The sequence below is a fragment of the Vigna unguiculata genome, chromosome 7 (genome assembly GCF_037176805.1).
Source record: "Vigna unguiculata cultivar grain cowpea cultivar isolate G323 ecotype 2 chromosome 7, ASM3717680v1, whole genome shotgun sequence".
Taxonomy (NCBI): Eukaryota; Viridiplantae; Streptophyta; class Magnoliopsida; order Fabales; family Fabaceae; genus Vigna; species Vigna unguiculata.
Window position 1 is genome coordinate 33,533,470 of NC_140798.1, and position 18,568 is coordinate 33,552,037.

An 18,568-nucleotide genomic window follows, 5' to 3' on the forward strand; every position below is an offset into this window, starting at 1 on the left:
CTGTATTGTTCCGTGTTTAGTGTTATTTAACTCCATTCTTATTGTTGACACATTTTCATTCTGATCCTTAAATGAGTTCTCAATTCGGTTTCAGAAACATGTACTTTTGTTTTACATGTATAATAATACTGCAATAGAAGCTGAAATGTCAAAGAATTGAGGGTTTAACATTTTAAGTGTTACATTGATTAACTATTTGATTCATATATATATATATATATATAATTTTTTTTTTCACACTTTCCTATATGAATTATTTAAATATGTTAATATATGTTTATGGTTGAAGAATGTAGTATAAAGTATATTATAATTTTTTTTGGTAACAGAAAAAGCTTAATATGTCAAAATACTGTTAACCATATTTTATAAATATACTTTTTAAAACTTTATATACCAATACAATCATAATCAAATAAGGTAGCCATTTTATTACTTGCCGGTTTTAAGCATTAAGATCAATAATCTATTTACTTAATTTTTGTTTTATGCTGTTAATTTTTGGTCCTTTCTACATCCCGTATTGTCTTCTGTAACTATCAATCAAATTATTATTATTTTTAAAGTAAGAAAATACAACAAGTGATATATTGTTATCTAAATTCAGTCTATTAAAATTGGAATTGGTCTACCACTAAAATTCAATCAAACAACAAGATCAAACAAGATTGTTGTTTTATTTTATCAAATAATTTCATTTCAAATATCTATACTTTAAAAAAAAAAAAACCATGATAACTGGGTTAAAATACTTAACATGCTATTCTGGCTCACACTAAAACTTTAACATGCATTTCTTTCTGTTTTTTTTTTTTTTGGTTTAATGTTGAATTTTTAGAAAAAGATTTTATTATACTTATTTGTCATTTTGTAAAAAACAATATCATACTGATTATTCTTTTATTAATTGTATCCATAAATTTTCAAATAGAAAAGTAAACATTTGCTTTATTTTATAATTAAAAAACTTTACTGTCTTTATTGTTTTTACAAAACAACTCTAAAAAATAGATGAAAAAGGAAATGGAAAAATTATGATTTACTTCCTCTATATATACTATCATTAACATCATATAAAATGGAGTATCCTATGTGGAACTTCAGCAAATTATATACTTATTCTCGGAAGAAATTAACAGGTACTTGCAATCTGTATATTTTACCAGGAAACAAAAAATCAAAGTAATTTGAAATTTAGAATGTATATTATGAAGTTGATTCATATATTTTATTTAGAGAATCGAATATGGTTGATTATTGAAACGTTCACCGCTATAGTAATCCCACGGCTCATGTAAAAGACTGGGAAGGAAATGGTGAAGAACTATTTAAACATGGGAGGGAGGGAAAGAACATTCAAATGTTCAATCAAAACATGGACTTCTTCATCTTCAACACAAGACAGGACAGTCACTAATAACATCTAAAAGCCAGATGCTTTCACCAATGCAAAGTCAGGTTGAAATAACTACCAAAACCATAATGCTGTTTCGTGACCAACATCAGTGGCAACTATAACTGTTAAATCATAAACATTATTGACAATTTATATTTGCCATACATCAAGAATCTCTATGAGAGGAAATAGGAAATTCCATAAAGAAAAAGATGGAAAGTACAACTCAAAAACTGCAGACTTAAATTTTACTATAATGTACTGAAATGAGCAGTCCAACACCAAATTTAAGATTTAAATCCGTGGAAAACTAATTAACAAGAGAGAAATAAAAAGGAAGAGCCTTTTATAAGAAGTAGCTACTGGTCTGATGATGATTGTTGTTGTTCTGGTGGTTGTGGCCACATTTGTTGTGCCATGTTGTATTGATGAGACTGTTGAGCATAAGGGTCCATGACAGGCTTATTACTCATCATGACACCAGCAGCTCCTACTTGTGCATGTTGAGGAGGCATGTAGCAGTAAGGAAGTGCCTCAGGGGGGGCTGTAACAGGTACAGTTCCTCTTGGCATTGATGCAAGCACTTCATCTTTATAGTCCTCCCTAGGCACAATATCAACCAAGAAATCAAAGATATCAGTTCTTGTGATGGCTGCTGCAATGTCATTCTTTTGAAGTGTTTTCCTTTTGTTCTCTTCAGTGTGGTTCCAAGAACGCAGGGTTAACTCCAATATGAACATTTCACATGCCCTTGCAAATATGACAGGTGCCTCAGCTGATATCATTCTCACATCCTCATCTGCTTTCATGATCTTTTTTATCCTTGCCAAGGGAAGGCTGTGGTTCTTGAAATCAGTGACTTTCTCAATTTCTTGATATTGATTTGTCCAAAAGCCTTGGAGTCTCTGCTGCATCTGCTGTTGTTGTTGCTGATGCATGTGCTGATAAGCAAGTTGATGCTGTCCTAGTTGAGTTGCTGCTGCTTGACCAGTGGATGGAATGGTCCCTGGTGATGCAACAACCATCCCAGGTGAACCTGTTAAGTGGCTTCCTTGGTATGGATTAGAACCATAAGTGAGTTGAGTTCCACTCCCAACAACTCCCAGAGATGGGTTCTGCCCATGCCCATGCCCTTGATGATCCATCCTGCTTCATGTCAAATCAAACAAATCAATCCCTGCACAAAAACAGAGTATGCAAATGCAGACAATTTCATCTTTGGATTACCATTGCTCCCCTTCTAAATGTACATCCAGACTCATAGGTACAAAAATACCTATATCCAAAACTACTTTCATACTTGAAAGTACACAGAGAACCCTTATTCAAAATGTGGAATCATATACACAAAACCATATTCTTTATACAGGAAATACTGGAGTTGGAGGGAGGAAAAAAAGACACATTCTTTTCTCTGTATGCATTAAGCAAAATCGTAAAAAACTATATAAACAATTCATCCTTAGATCTTGATCTTCACTCAATTCATTTACATATTTACAAGTTCACCAGTCGCATACAATAGTATCCATCACAAGAAAAATGATATTATTTCATGGTTTTGGTAGATAGACAATGGTATACATGTCACAAGTACTCATCCAAATTTCGGGGTTTGGATTGACAACAAGGTAGATAATGGCAGGTTTCACTACACCTAAATGCCCTAAATGCATGAACAGAATTACGTAGATATGTGTATTCGTGTAGCTAGAGTTGCTACCTTCTCTATGACACGTGATGCTTTGTTCTGCAAATATTAAGAATCTGCACGGGATTACAAATGAATATAGAAAGGAGAGAAGAAAGGCAAAACCATCAGAAATTCTCTATACAGATCTATTATGCCCGAGTTTTAGTGCACCAAAAACACATTGTGGAATGTTTTCCTGCACGCTCAAAGATCCGAATCCTTTTTCAGGGTTTCATAACAAAAGACAGAGCTTCGTAACTATTAATCATGTTTTCTTCGAACGAACCTAGGAGGGCAAGTACCAAAAAAAAAAGTGTGATCTATTCAGATTTTTGTTGTAATAATAATAATAATACCTAACAATTTTTCTTTCTTTAGTGAACCCAACATTACATTTGCTATTTTGTTTTTGTTTATAATAAATAAATATATATATATATATATATATATATATATATATATATATATATTATAAAGGAGAGTTATTATGTTGTTGCTTATTCCTATAGTTATTACTATTATTTTTCCATGTAATATAACTATTTTTACATAAAATAAATAAAACCAATATGGTTAATTACTTCACTAAACGAAATAAAAAATATCTGTGTTTTTTGTGATATTAAGTTTATCTATAGAAGCTATAATTTTGTGCTAATTATATATTTATGTGACATTCAAATATTTCATCACCGTTTAGTATTATTTTTCTATTTATTTTATAATATTGTATCAAATACCATTGTTATTCAAAATCTGCATGATATATCATTATGATTATTTTAATTTGAAAGCAAAAACTAATAGATTAAAAATAGATAGTCGAGTTAAAAACGTTTTTTATAATATAATTATTCTAATTTAAATATTCGGAGGAGGTAAGTTTGTCAAGAAGTAATAAGGACTACATCCTTACTAATTCTGTCAATTTGGCTTGGATTTCGATCCGTGAGTCAAGGGTCGAGAAAAATATAATATTTTTAAAAGTGGATTCAACTCATCTCGGCTTACTTAATTTATGGGTTAAATAGATATGTCAAGGTAAGCTAATCTGGCTCACACGGGTTGACTCACCACGAGTCGAGTTGAAAATGAGTGAACCCCGGCTCACTTTATGGTGAGCCAAAAATTTTGTAACCCAGCTCAACCCATCATGGGTTGGTAGGTTAAATGGGTTGGCTCACTAACACACCTAATTTTTTTTTAGTATTCAAATATTTAAATAAATTTTTAAGTAACCCATGAGATGACAATCATAGTAAAATCAAGAACCAATATTTTGATCATGCTCACTACCAATATATGAAGAATTATTTCCAAGAAAGTATCCATATAGTCTAAAAAAGCATGACTAATATTACAAATTTTCTATCATGCTATTCAACAAAATATAAATAAAAAAACTATACATTTTTTTCATGCTAATTTAGAAAAAATTGTTTATAAGACGGTTACTTGAGTAATTTACTATAAAGATTATAGTTAAGATTAATGTATCAACATATATAACCTGACAATCAAATTAATTAAACATTCAAACTATTAAAATATAATTAAGCAACATTCTAGCATTTAAAAATATGAAATTGTGAACAAAGATAATAGGATTAATAAATAATTATTAGAAAAATTAAAAGAAAATTTAAAAAAAAAATTGTAAAAATATGTTGGTGGGTTAAGTGGGTCAACCCACCTTCAACCCGTGAGTTAAGTGAGTCGGGTTGAATTTAACCCACTTTTAAAAAAGTTGAATTTTTCTCAACCCAACCCGGCTCGAACCCGTGGTGAGTCGGGTTGGCTCACGGGTTGAAACCCATTTTGACATCTCTAGGGTTAAACGGGTTTGAACCGAGTTGAAGGTGAGTTGGCTCACTTAATTCACCAACATTTTTTTACAATTTTTTTTAATTTTCTTTTAATTTTTTTAAAGTTTTTTAATAATTATTTACTACTCCTATTATATATGTTCACAAATTCATATTTTTAAATGCTAAAATGTTGCTCAATAATATTTGAATAGTTTGAATGTTTAATTAATTTGATTGTCAAGTTACATATGTTGATACTTTAATTTTTAACTATAATGTTTATAGTAAATTACTCAAGCGACCGTCTTATAAACAATTTTTTCTAAACTAGCATGACAAAAATATATAGTTTTTTTATTTATATTTTGTTAAATAGCATGACATAAAATGTGTAATATTAACCATGTTTTCTTAGATTATATGAATACTTTCTTGAAAACAATTCATCATATATTAGTGGTGAGCGTGATTTTCTTGATTTTACTATGATTGTCATCTCATGGGTTACTTAAAAATTTATTTAAATATTTGAATACTAAAAAATAAATAAATAAATATCTTTTTTATGTGAGTTGGTTAGCCAACCCACTTAACCTACCAACCCATGGTGGGTTGAGCTGGGTTACAAAATTTCTGGCTCATCATAAAATGAAGCGGGTTGGGTTACTCATTTTCAATCCAACTCGTGATGAGCCAACTCGTATAAGCTGCGTTGGCTCACTAGCAAGAATTATACCAATTTTCTGTTAAGGCTTTAGGCATTTATGCATCATATTGTTCCATCCTTAACATAAAGAATAGGCTTTAGTTTATGCATGTTCTAGAAAGTATGAATTGTAGATGCTCATGAACATAAATATTGTGAGAAATTATAATAAATAATAATAATAATAATAATAATAATGAATTCAATAACATCCTTTCTATCTCCTAATATCCTAACAAGGATTCCAATTGGTTCTTGAATACATTTAGAACAATAAATAGCAAAAACAATTTTAGATGTCAATATTGAACCGTTATAGCTTTTGCCACCACTTCACTGTTTTTTAGTGTTTGTTCCATTTCAACATCATGACCTCCCTGACTGACCAACCCTGTGAAGTATACCCTCATGCAAGGTTGCTTGGAAGCAAAAGAAAAAAAAAATCTTTTTGTTAAGTAATGAACTAAAGGTGCCACTTTCAAAACTATAAAATAATAAAGTTTTTAATTGATGTTCACTCTAAATTTCACCAAAAATAATTGCAGGTTATACACTAAATACTCCCATTATCGTAAGCTCAACATATCCCAACCAAATTTTGAAGTCAATAATATTACACAGACAACCTATCCTGATAACTTCTGCAATTTTTTTGCTTGAAACTTTTATGTCTATTGTATTGAGATAATGGCTTAATATATCATTAAGAAAATCTTTTTATTTATTAGACTGTTTTGACAATCAAAGGATCCATAGTTAAAAAGAGAAGTAGTAATCAAACAATGAACTAAAGGACCAAAAATCAATAAAAAAACTTGTAAATCCTCAATATCTTCAAGAAGCTTAAACTCATCAATGATTTCATGGCCAAAATATCTTGAAGAACTTCATAACCAATTGGAATACAATCAAACCACTAGTTTAGAGTTAATTATTTAATCTAAAGTAATTTTAAAAATAATAGCATATAAACTTACCACTAGGATTTTCAAAAACTCTATATAACCGATTTTGAATACAAATCAACATTTACACATGAATAAGAAGAACGAAGCTTCTAACTTTTGAAAGTACATGTCCACCTTTACTTAAAGCTAACTCTGATGTCATTATAGTAAACGAAATATTGAGCACATCTTGAACCATTATAAACAATATAGGAAAACTTGTCTCTTTAGTCTTTCAATATTTGAGTACATCAAAATCTTCATTATCTTCATAATCATCTATTGTTGGTTCATCTAAATAAACATACATTTCCTTTCTGCATCACATGATATCATTACGGTACATGGAGATCAAAAGACATAATCCAAGAAGTGCATGAGCGTATATATGGATATCACTCAAAAGTGAGAACCATGGCAACATGAGTGTTAGGAGTCAGTTACTTATGACTGACTACGAAGGAAAACTCATCGAATATGTGAAGAGATGCATACCATGACAAAAACATGGTAATTTGATTCATGGAAACAAGAGGGGTTGCATCATATATTCTTTCCCATGACCTTTCGCAAAATGAAGGATGAATATTATAGGGCCCTTCGCTATAGGAAAGGATTAAGTAAAGTTTCTACTAGTAGGCGTCGACTACTTCACCAAATGGATCAAGGTGGAATTGGCAACCATTACAGCCCAATGGGTACATATAGGGTGTCAAAAAATTCATAACCACAGGTATCCATGGATAAAACCTGTAACGGGTAAGAAATGGATATTCAAAATGGATACCTGTGAGTAACAAGTACGAATATTTTTTATATCCGCATGTTAACGGGACGGGTACATGTATCATAGTATCTGTACCCGTGGATACCCGTATCCGCTATACTATAATTTTAATTAAAAAAATATAAAAAACAATGATTAAAACATTACTACATTGATTTTGAATGAGTTATTTTTTATTAATTGGTTTTAAAAAATCTCCATTTGTTTATAAACTGTCATTCAACACTATTTAAATGCATTATTTGCACTTTGTTTGAAATTTATAAATATTATGCATTGTATTTTTATTTGAATTTATGATTAAAATTTGGTGTTGAATATTAAAATTTTCTTTTTGTAAATACCCGCAGGTACCTGTGAATATTTAAAAAGTATGCGGGTACCTGTATAACGAATAACCGAAGTACGAGTACAGAATGAATATTTATCTCACAGGTAGGGCACATGGGAGTTACTACTCGTACCTTACCTGCCCTGTTGACATCTCTAGCTACATACAATCGTCACTACTAATGGAAGGTAGGTCTATATAGCGAGACAACTAAAAAAATACAAATTTTCTTTGCACGTATTAGCCAAACAAATACCGACATCATATTGCCAATTTGAAGACTCAAAAGAATATCATGTCTATCCTTGATGGCTAGTGTAATATATATACTTAGGAGGTGACAAAATAGCCCAAGTCCGACATGACAATACTGGTTATGTTTTGTAGCCTATGTTATGTAAACACCTCGACCACTTGGCTTGAAATGTCCTCGGCCTAAATGTACTTCTATAAGAATGACATCATATCGGTTAGGTCATTAGCAATTGTAGATGATGGTTAAGGTGAAGTATTAGCTAAATCATATTAGCAAAATATTAGACAAAGTTAATCAAGGTGATTAAACACGTGGACCAAGCCCATCTAGGTAAAAGCCCATGAACACAGTATAAGAGGATGTCGCAATTGAGATCGCGATGGACGACGAAAATAATTTAAAAGAGGAGTCGCCACTATAGATTATTATGGGAAACTATAGAAAAACCTTAAAAAAGAATGGTCTTTGAAATCAAATTTGGGTTCGAGAGTCAGTTACATGTGGGGAAGGTATTAACACTGCACAATGCACGTCTTAAGATGGTTCCCTCTTGAATTAAGAGTGCAAGATAGAATTTGATGTTTCAAATATTTGTTGTTCCCCAAAAAATCAAACAAAATAAAAAACACATAAAAAAATAATAAAGATTAAAAATAAAATTATTTTTTTATGTTTTTGGCCCGACGAGGATTATACCTCACTCGTACTGCACAATGCACGTCTTAAGATGGTTCCCTCTTGAATTAAGAGTGCAAGATAGAATTGATGTTTAAAATATTTGTTGTTCCCCAAAAAATCAAACAAAATAAAAAACACATAAAAAAATAATAAAGATTAAAAATAAAATTATTTTTTTATGTTTTTGGCCCGACGAGGATTATACCTCACTCGTACGTATTTTCATTTGGAAAATTAGGGAGAACATAGTTCTTTATAAAAAAATTTGTTGTTTGATATTATTATTATTTTTAATTTTTAGATTTTAATTTATATATTTTTTATTAATATCAAGAGAATCCGAGATTCAACATGATAAATGACTTAGTTATCAAACAAATTCGAGACTTGACATGATATTAAAAAATATTATTTATTTATTATCATTATTATTTTAATAAGAAAAAGAATTAAAAGCCTATGAAGGAGTGTTTGAATTATCAAGCAAGTTTGAGACATGGTATGGTATTTAATACTTATATAAAAGAAATAATATTATTTTTTTTTTAAGAGAATTAAGAGCCTAGGAAAAAATATTTCTAATTACCAAAATAATGGCATCGCACATGAAAGGAAAGAGAAGGGTTGAACATATCAATGACGAACCCAAACCCAAAATCACCTAACATTCGAACCCCAGACACATTTAGCCATACAACGGGTCAATCAATCATACACTTGATATTATAACATAGTCTCGGCAATACATGAATAACATTGTGAGCAAGAAAAATTTACCTTCTAAGGTCACGAATAGAGCAAAACCGACTGAAAGGATAGTAAGGTGACTCCTTTATGCGTGTGTGCTCTGGTAATAAAAAAGAAGAGAGGTTTTTCGATTTTTTTTTGTATTGGAGATGTTTTGTGCTTATATAGATACCTTTGATACCACTGAAATCCTAGTCTTTAATTCTAATAAATATATTAGGAAGGAATTGGTCCCAAAAAAGCATATTATAGAAATTAAATCGTTTCATAAGGTATTGATTATAATTATTAACAAAATATTGGTGCATGTAATTACTAGAATCATATCATGAAGATTAGGATCAAATCATAATATATTATTTATATAATTGATTTTAAATATTACCAGGAATATTTTCTTCCAATTATTAAAATCGTACCATTTTTTAAAAAGCATTATTATAGGGAATATTTTCTTCCAATTATTAAAATCGTACCATTTTTTAAAAAGCATTATTATCGGGAATATTTGTTTTTAATAATTAAAGTAATATCTTCTAAAAAAATCAATGAGACACATCCATCACATAAGTATAAATTCAAGATATTTATTGTAATTATTATGAACAATATTGCTTCTAATATTATACCCTTCTCTACAAAACAAAGATTATAAAATAGTAAAATATCCTTTACTGACATGACATATCATGTGTAGAGTGTAAATAACAAATGAGGAGTGAAGATGAAAGTATGTACAAAACATTTGGGCTCATGAAAAGAGTGTGATAATTAAAGACAAATTAGATTATCCTGTGTTCTTCTTTTTTTCTTTTTTTTTCCATGGTAGAATTAAAGTTAAAAAACCTACCATCAATCAAAAACATATTATTTTATTTTATTTTTTGTTTATTTATTTATTTTTTTTAACAAAACAAATGCATTCACCCACGAAATTGGGTGGTGATAATTTTTTGTATATGGCTAATGAACTTGTAAACAGATTTGCTTTTAAATATGTAAATGAATTGAGTGAAGATCAAGATCTAAGGATGAATTGTATATATAATTTTTTACTTTTACTGGTTTTGCTTAATGCGTACTTAAAAAAGGGTGTGTCTTTTGTTAAAGACATTTAATATCATTACAGTCAAAATATCGTCTTTAAATGCCTTATTTAATCATTGTTAAAAGTGTTTCCCACAATAGTGTGAGATTAAATGAACCAGACATCATGTTTGTAATCTCATAAATTGGTTTTAAGAATTGACACATTTTTTCTCCACTATTTCATTTCTTAGAAGATGAACAATTTTTAAAATTTTTATCAATCACTTTGATAATTTCATAAGCTTTCTTATTTGATTCACTTTCAAACATAACATAAGTTGAATTCTATCTTGTAGTCACATCTAATCTCAAACGAATGCTCATATTTATGTCAACTTCATTATCATATTTTTTTTTTTAATTTGAAAGTTCTTATATCTGATGATTCAACATACTTAACACCATGTCTAACAGTATGAAGTTCGTCAACTACCTTTAAATCATCTTCAACTATATGTTTTACAAGATATTATTAGCATAAGCATTGTCCAAGGTAATTGATAAATTTTTCTAATGAGTACCATGTTGGTTTTGGAAATCAAATACAACACTTTCTAGTTTAACATTTGTGTATGGTGGTTTCACTCAACAAAAGTTAAGAATCTTACTTGTTAATTTCCATTTTTCATCAACAAAGTGTGCAATTTGACAAATACAACCCTTAAAAGTAATTTTCTTAACTTTATCAATCTCTTCTATTTATTCCTTTTCCATATTTAAAATAATAATGTTCCTACATTTCATGTCAAAATTAGGACTAATTTTTTTATCCGCTCTCTAATTCTTTCATGGTCAACAAAATTATAAAAAATACCGTGTTTAATTATGACTCTCACAAGTAACTTAAGATGAATCTTTTGATTGAATTTTTGTGTCCCAAATTTTCCTTCTAGATAAAGATTTAAATCCAAATCTAAGTTTGCAATACTTTTACATACATTGACATGCCAACTTAAATGTGAAGTCTCATAATTATTTTTAGTTATAAGGTTTCTGGCAACTTTGTAGTTATGGCCACAATATTTACGCATGGTCTTTTCAATGTCATACTTATCTTTCCTTGTTCTTGTGAAAAAATTCCAAACATTTTGGACTTCTTTTTCGTTTATGACAACACTTACATATGTACTTAGAGTATTAGATACAATATCACCAACCAAAATCAAAGGGTTACTCTTAGAATAGTCTATATTTAAAATCTATTGTAGAGTGTCAACATCCAATTTCGTCCAGAAAATATAATTAGGCTAAAAAAATCGAAAATAGGATGAAAATACAAATGGGTGAGATAAAAGATTTAAGAAAAAAAAAGGAATAAAGAGATAAAAACAATAAAAACATACAAAAAAAATGTTAAAAAAGAAAACTAATAATAAGAAAGGAAGTTCAAAGGCATTGTCATAAGTGCATTGCATGCTTACAAGCCAAGGCTAAAACTATGCCTCATGGCTTATACACCCCTCTCCCAATTGCTTCATCCCGATGGAAAAACATTAGCATGAATTTTATCTTTGGTCTACCTAAAACTCAAAGGGGATTTGACTTTATCTTTGTGGTTGTGGATAAGTTTAGCAAGATGGTTCATTTCATACCATGCCACAAGGTAGATGATGCAAGTTACATAGCAAAACTCTTATTTAGAGATGTGGTGAAACTCCATGGTTTGCCTACGACCACACTACACACCCACACCTCACATAATACGCTCACACACACTCTCTTCTCTCACCCACATTCACTCACAGCAACGCACACACTCTAAGCCCCATGCATACATTAAACCTCACGTAACTCATACGTATCTCACGAGACACTCACACGCATGCACTCACTCACACTCCCTTCACACACTTCTCACACTAACTCTACGTTAACCCCTCACACGCATCTCACGTACGCTCAACTAAATTAACTCTATGTTAACTCTCCGCTAACCCACAATCACTAACACGCACTCAACAAAACTAACTTTGCACTAATTGACCCCTAACCCATTCATTTAAATAACTAAAGAACTTAATCAAAACAACTAATTCCCGTTAATGGTTCAAGAAACCTATAACAGACTTAATGACGTTAAGGTGACGTTTCAAGTGCTAGGAGGAACAATATAAAAGGGGATAACTAAAAGAGAAAAGGGGATCGAGGGTTTTGGAGCATTCTTGGAGTTTTGGTGGTCTCTTTGGGAAAAGACGTGAAAAAGGTAAGGAGAGTGAAGCAGAGAAGCAGAAGAAGAAGAGTAAAGAGGAAAGGAGAAGTAACCGAGAATCACAACGACAAAGGTTTTATCCTTACCTAGTTTTCTAATTTTGTTTCGCCATAGGATGAATGTTTGTTTCATTTGTTTTCATTTCTACTATTGAGATGAATGTTGCAACTGTTTTGTTTTCGATTTCATTGATGTTGTGTCGTGATTGTTACTTGCTTTGCTTTGATTCATCCTTTTCTCCTCGCTAGCATGATCTGTAATAGTTGATAAAAAAATTTAATCAAGAAAAAACTTGATAAATTTTTTTGGAATTGTCAGATATTCAACTTGCATATAGTCTTACCAAAGTTCCAACAAACCAACTTTGTTAATCATCAATGTATGACATTCGTTTACTAACTCGAGGAAGAGTGTTGAAATGAACATATTTAATTAGGATAATGATATTTCAACAAAAGTATTTGACAAGCTTTTTACAAAGGTGACGTGACAGCGATTTTTTTAAATTTTTATTACGAAAAGGTTAGTTCACACGTGCGGCGGAAAGAGAAAAGAAACTGAAATTAAATGTAAGTTAGAGAGAGAAAGTGAAGAAGAGAGAAAGGGGGAAAGTGAGGCCAGGGGGTTGCGAAGTGAGAAATCAAGAGAGAGAGGGAGGAAGTAAGGTCGCCGGAGTTTCTAGTTCAGTGAAAGCGAGATTCCGGCAAACATTTCGCCGTCGTTAGTGGAGAATAGTTATCAGTGAAAGCGAAGACTCTCCCTATCATCCAAAAGACGAAGCTTTTGGAGTTGGTAGTGTTTTGCGAACTCTGGGTCCACCTTTCTTGGTCGGCGGCAACCATTTGTTTAGTATTGTCCCTATTGTTCGTCGTATCAAAACTTCAAGTGGTTTATTCACTAAAACTATATTAAACATCGTTTTGGGGAGTACCGCAAACGTATATGGGGAGCTACAATACACTGTATGTTTAAAATGTTTCAGCTTTCACTAAACTCAATCAAGTGTATCATTTTGGAACATTGAACATTCATTTAGTCTCTCAAAATGTAATTTCTATCATCAAATGGACATTCAAAGGAGCACTTGTCTAAATTCAGTATAGGAAAAACACAGTACTGTAACCAAAGTGGGGACTTACTCATTAATATGTGGGGAGTTACATGTATGTTTTTGCCAGTACAACGCAGACTGGAGTGAAGGTCATTTATATACTCAATTTGGATAATTGTTCATTCATTAAATGATTTCTAAAGTCTTCTCCATGCACCCAAGCTCCATGAACTGAACTCGGATCTTTGTCAAACAACACAAAACCGAAATAACAGATATCAAAACTAAGTGAGGAATAAGGAATACCTATGTGGGGAGTTACGCACAATTTTTTGATTGTACAGTGCAGACTTGAGTAAAGTTCATTCATATACGGTAATTGCATCATTGCTCTTTCATTCAATCATTGACAAGGTCTTCTCCATCACCCATGGTCCATTAACTAAACTGGGTGCTTTGATGAACAAGACACAAACCAAATAAAACAATCCAAAACTAAGTGGGGAGTAAAGAATAACTATGTGGGGAGTTACGCACAATTTTTTGACTGTACAGTGCAGACTTGAGTAAAGTTCATTCATATACGGTAATTGCATCATTGCTCTTTCATTCAATCATTGACAATGTCTTCTCCATCACCCATGCTCCATTAACTACACTGGGTGCTTTGATGAACAAGACACAAACCAAATAAAACAATCCAAAACTAAGTAGGGAATAAAGAATAACTATGTGGGGAGTTGCGCACAATTTTTTGACTGTACAGTGTAGACTTGAGTAAAGTTCATTCATATACGGTAATTGCATCATTGCTCTTTCGTTCAATCATTGACAAGGTCTTCTCCATCACCCATGTTCCATTAACTACACTGGGTGCTTTGATGAACAAGACAGAAACCAAATAAAACAATCCAAAACTAAGTAGGGAATAAAGAATAACTATGTGGGGAGTTGCACACAATTTTTTGACTGTACAGTGCAGACTTGAGTAAAGTTCATTCATATACGGTAATTGCATCATTGCTCTTTCGTTCAATCATTGACAAGGTCTTCTCCATCACCCATGTTCCATTAACTAAACTGTGTGCTTTGATGAACAAGACACAAACCAAATAAAACAATCCAAAACTAAGTGCGGAGTAACGAATAACTATGTGGGGAGTTACGCATAATGTTCTGACTGCACAGTGCAAACTTGAGTAAAGTTCGTTCATATACAGTATTTGCATCATTGCTCTTTCATTCAATCATTGACAAAGTCTTCTGCATCACCCATGGTCCATTAACTAAACTGGGTGCTTTCATGAATAAGACAGAAACAAAATGAAACAATCCAAAACTAAGTGGGGAGTAAGGAATACCTATGTGGGGAGTTACGCACACTTTTCTGACTATACAGTGCAGACTTGAGTAAAGTTCATTCATATACGGTAATTGGATCATTGCTCTTTCATTCAATCATTGACAAAGTCTTCTCCATCACCCATGCTCCATTAACTAAACTGGGTGCTTTGATGAACAACATAAAAACCAAATAAAACAATCCAAAACTAAGTGGGGAGTAACGAATAACTATGTGGGTTGTTACGCACAATGTTCTGACTGCACAGTGTAGACATGAGTAAAGTTCGTTCATATACGGTAATTGCATCATTGCTCTTTCATTCAATCATTGACAAAGTCTTCTCCATCAACCATGCTCCATTAACTAAACTGGGTGCTTTGATGAACAAGACATAAACCAAATAAAACAATCCAAAACTAAGTGGGGAGTAATGAATAACTATGTGGAGAGTAACATTTATGTTTTTGTATGGACAGTGCAGACTTCAGTCAAAGTCATTTATATATGGTATTTGGATCATTGCTCTTTCATTCAATGACTTACAAATTCTTCTCCATAACCCAATCTCCATGAACTACATTGGGTGCTTTGTCAAACAACACACAACCCACAAAACAACAAATCGAAAAATAAGTGGGGAGTGACGCATAACTAAGTGGGGAGTTGCATGCAAAGTTTAGTTTGTTCAGTGCAGACTTCAGTAAAGTTCATTTACATATGCTATTTGGATCATTCATTCATGAATTCAGTAATTTACAAATTCCTTTATCCATCATTCATGCACTGCCTAACATTCACATAAATGACAATTGACTAATTCGATTAACTCCCGATATCATTTTTCTTTTAACAAATGTCCCAACACAATATTAATTGTACGCTCGGGAAGACGAATTCCTTGTCGTCGACGACTTCTTCTACGACCTGTCTCGGTAACCCACCCAAACGGCGGCAATGACTACAATTATCGACCACTAATCTGCAATGCTTAACTCCTCTCACTCTCTCATTCTCGTTCTCACTTTATCCCTCTTTTCCTCTATCTTTCTCGCTTTCATTGATAACTATCCTCCACTAACGATGGCGAAATGCTTGCCGGAATCTCGCTTTCACTGAACCAGAAACTCCGGCGACCTTACTTCCTCCGTCTCTCTCTCGATTTCTCACTCCGCAACCCCCCAGCCTCACTTTCCCCCTTTCTCTCTTCTTCACTTTCTCTCTCTAACTTACATTTAATTTCAGTTTCCTTTCTCTTTCCACCGCACGTGTGAACTAACCTTTTCGTAATAAAAATTTAAAAAAACCACTGCCACGTCACCTTTGTAAAAAACTTGTCAAATACTTTTGTTGAAATATCATTATCCATTTAATTAACTAAATTATAGGTAGTATAACAATAAAAAATATTATATAATGATAACTTTCTCAATTTATTTCTAATTTAATAAAAGTAAAATATTATAAAAACAAAATGTATGAGTAAAAGTCATATTAACGGAGAACTAAGATAAAAATAAGGAACACAAGAATATAACATGGAAACTCTAAAATTGGAGGAAAACCACGACCACTAGAGAATAACATTATGTGAAAATTTGTACAACATATAGACTATCCTCTCATGTCCTTTAACAACAAGTACACACCCTCCAAAGCAAGAATTAAACCCAAACCTCACAACACTCTACTATAAGAGTATAAGAAAAGTCAAATACAAGCTTAAAGTGTGTTTGATTAAGGAATATCATGGACTTGGAGTCCATTATATCGTCACTAGCACCCACCCCCTAGGTTATCTTAGGCGATGTGGGACTTTTCAAGACATGTTATTTTCATCAGTCCAACATTCTTCACCCTGATTAAAATAAACACATCTTCATTGCCTATACCAGCAATCATACTCCACCATAAGGAGTATCACTTGGAATCAAACTATCCCAAAAATTTCCACTTGGAATCAAACCATCCCAAGAATTTTCACTTGGAATCAAACTATCCCAAGAATTTCCATTCGGAATCAAACCATCCCAAGAATTTTCACTTGGAATTAAACCATTCGAAGAATTTTCACTTGGAATCAAACCATCCCAAGAATTTTCACTTGGAATCAAACCATCTCAAGAATTTCCTCTTGGAATTAAACCATCCCAAGAATTTCCACTTAGAATCAAACCATTCCAAGAATTTCCATTAGATGCAAAACAACCAAACCTTGCAAAAAAACCACAAATCGAACATCCGCAATTCGCAGCCACCGTGCCATTTTACTCTCTCGCCAGAAAAGCAACACTTATCGATGTAATACCTGCTGACGTAGCACCACCATTGACTCTCGTCGAAGCAGATATGTAAATCGCAAAGCATTTCCTCCACACACATGTCACAAACTATGACTCACACAAATCAAATCTCCATCGTACATAACTCACTGGGCCATGCGAGCACCAACTACGATGTCCTCCGCAGATCTAGGAGCATCTCGCCACATGTGAACTCCACTGCATATCCAACACGACTAACGATCCTTGCACCTCCACGAACCCAGCTGCAGATTCACCGCGTCAACACAACATTGACAATGATCATTCCATCAAATTTCTCATTACAACTTTAGCAACCAAGGATGATTCTCGAATAACAAGGAATTAATCTTTTTTGATGTGGAAGATCAAATTACGCTGCAACCACAAATCATACTAAGAAAAATCCTACGAACCATAGTTCTTGATACCATTGTTGGGAAAAACCTCAGAGAATCACTTTATTAACAGAGAAATGAGATAAAAATAAGGAACGCAAGAATAAAACGTGGAAACCCTAAAATCGAATTAAAACCACGACAACCAGAGAATAACATTATTGAAAATTTGTACAACATATAAATTACCCTCACATGCCCTTTAACCCCAAGTATACTCACACTCTCCAAAGCAAGAATTAAACTCAAACCTCGCAACACTCTACTACAAGAGAATAAGAAAAGACAAATGCAAACTTAAAGTGTGTTTGACTGAGACAAGGAACATCATGGACTTATCGCTCATTATATAGTCATTAACACCCACCCCTTAGGTTATCTTAAGCGATGTGAAACTTTTCAAGACATGTTATTTTTATCAATCCAACAATGTAGAAAGAAAGTGTTCTTTATAGGAGTAAAAAAATGAGTTGACATTCCATTATGGCTAAATAGGTTGAAAATGTTGGTCCACCTACCCAAAGTGTGGTTTCACAAGATTGCCAACACACCGACCTTTTCATATATTTTTTTAAAGCTTTTTCATTTTTAAATATAATTAATAATATAAATATTTAATTAATCTTTAATTTATTATTTAATATTATTAATCGAATAAATTATTTTTACATGTTAAAGTATTTTATTATAATTAATTATAAACTAAGTTATATACATCAAAATAACTTAAGATTTAAATATGTTTTTTGTCTTTATTTTCGTGAATAAATCTCAAATTGGTTTCTTATTTTTTTTTTCTTAGTTAAATCTCAATCTTTGAAGAATTT

At 32.0% G+C, this 18,568-nt stretch overlaps 1 protein-coding gene across 2 annotated transcripts; it reads right to left on the reverse strand.

Annotated features, from left to right (window-relative positions):
- Positions 1–1,464: 1,464 nt before the first annotated feature.
- On the reverse strand, positions 1,465–3,379 carry LOC114189548 (nuclear transcription factor Y subunit C-3-like). 2 transcript variants are annotated; one of them, XM_028078141.2, is made up of 2 exons: positions 3,120–3,379; positions 1,465–2,542 (listed from the first exon to the last, which is right to left on the reverse strand). In XM_028078141.2, the coding sequence occupies exon 2, from the start codon at positions 2,539–2,541 to the stop codon at positions 1,756–1,758; it is 786 nt and encodes a 261-aa protein (XP_027933942.1). In that variant the 5' UTR covers position 2,542; positions 3,120–3,379; the 3' UTR covers positions 1,465–1,755. The 2 variants fall into 2 exon arrangements, with proteins under 2 accessions (XP_027933942.1, XP_085521294.1); XM_085665168.1 differs by having other exon boundaries at positions 1,465–2,545.
- Positions 3,380–18,568: the final 15,189 nt, after the last annotated feature.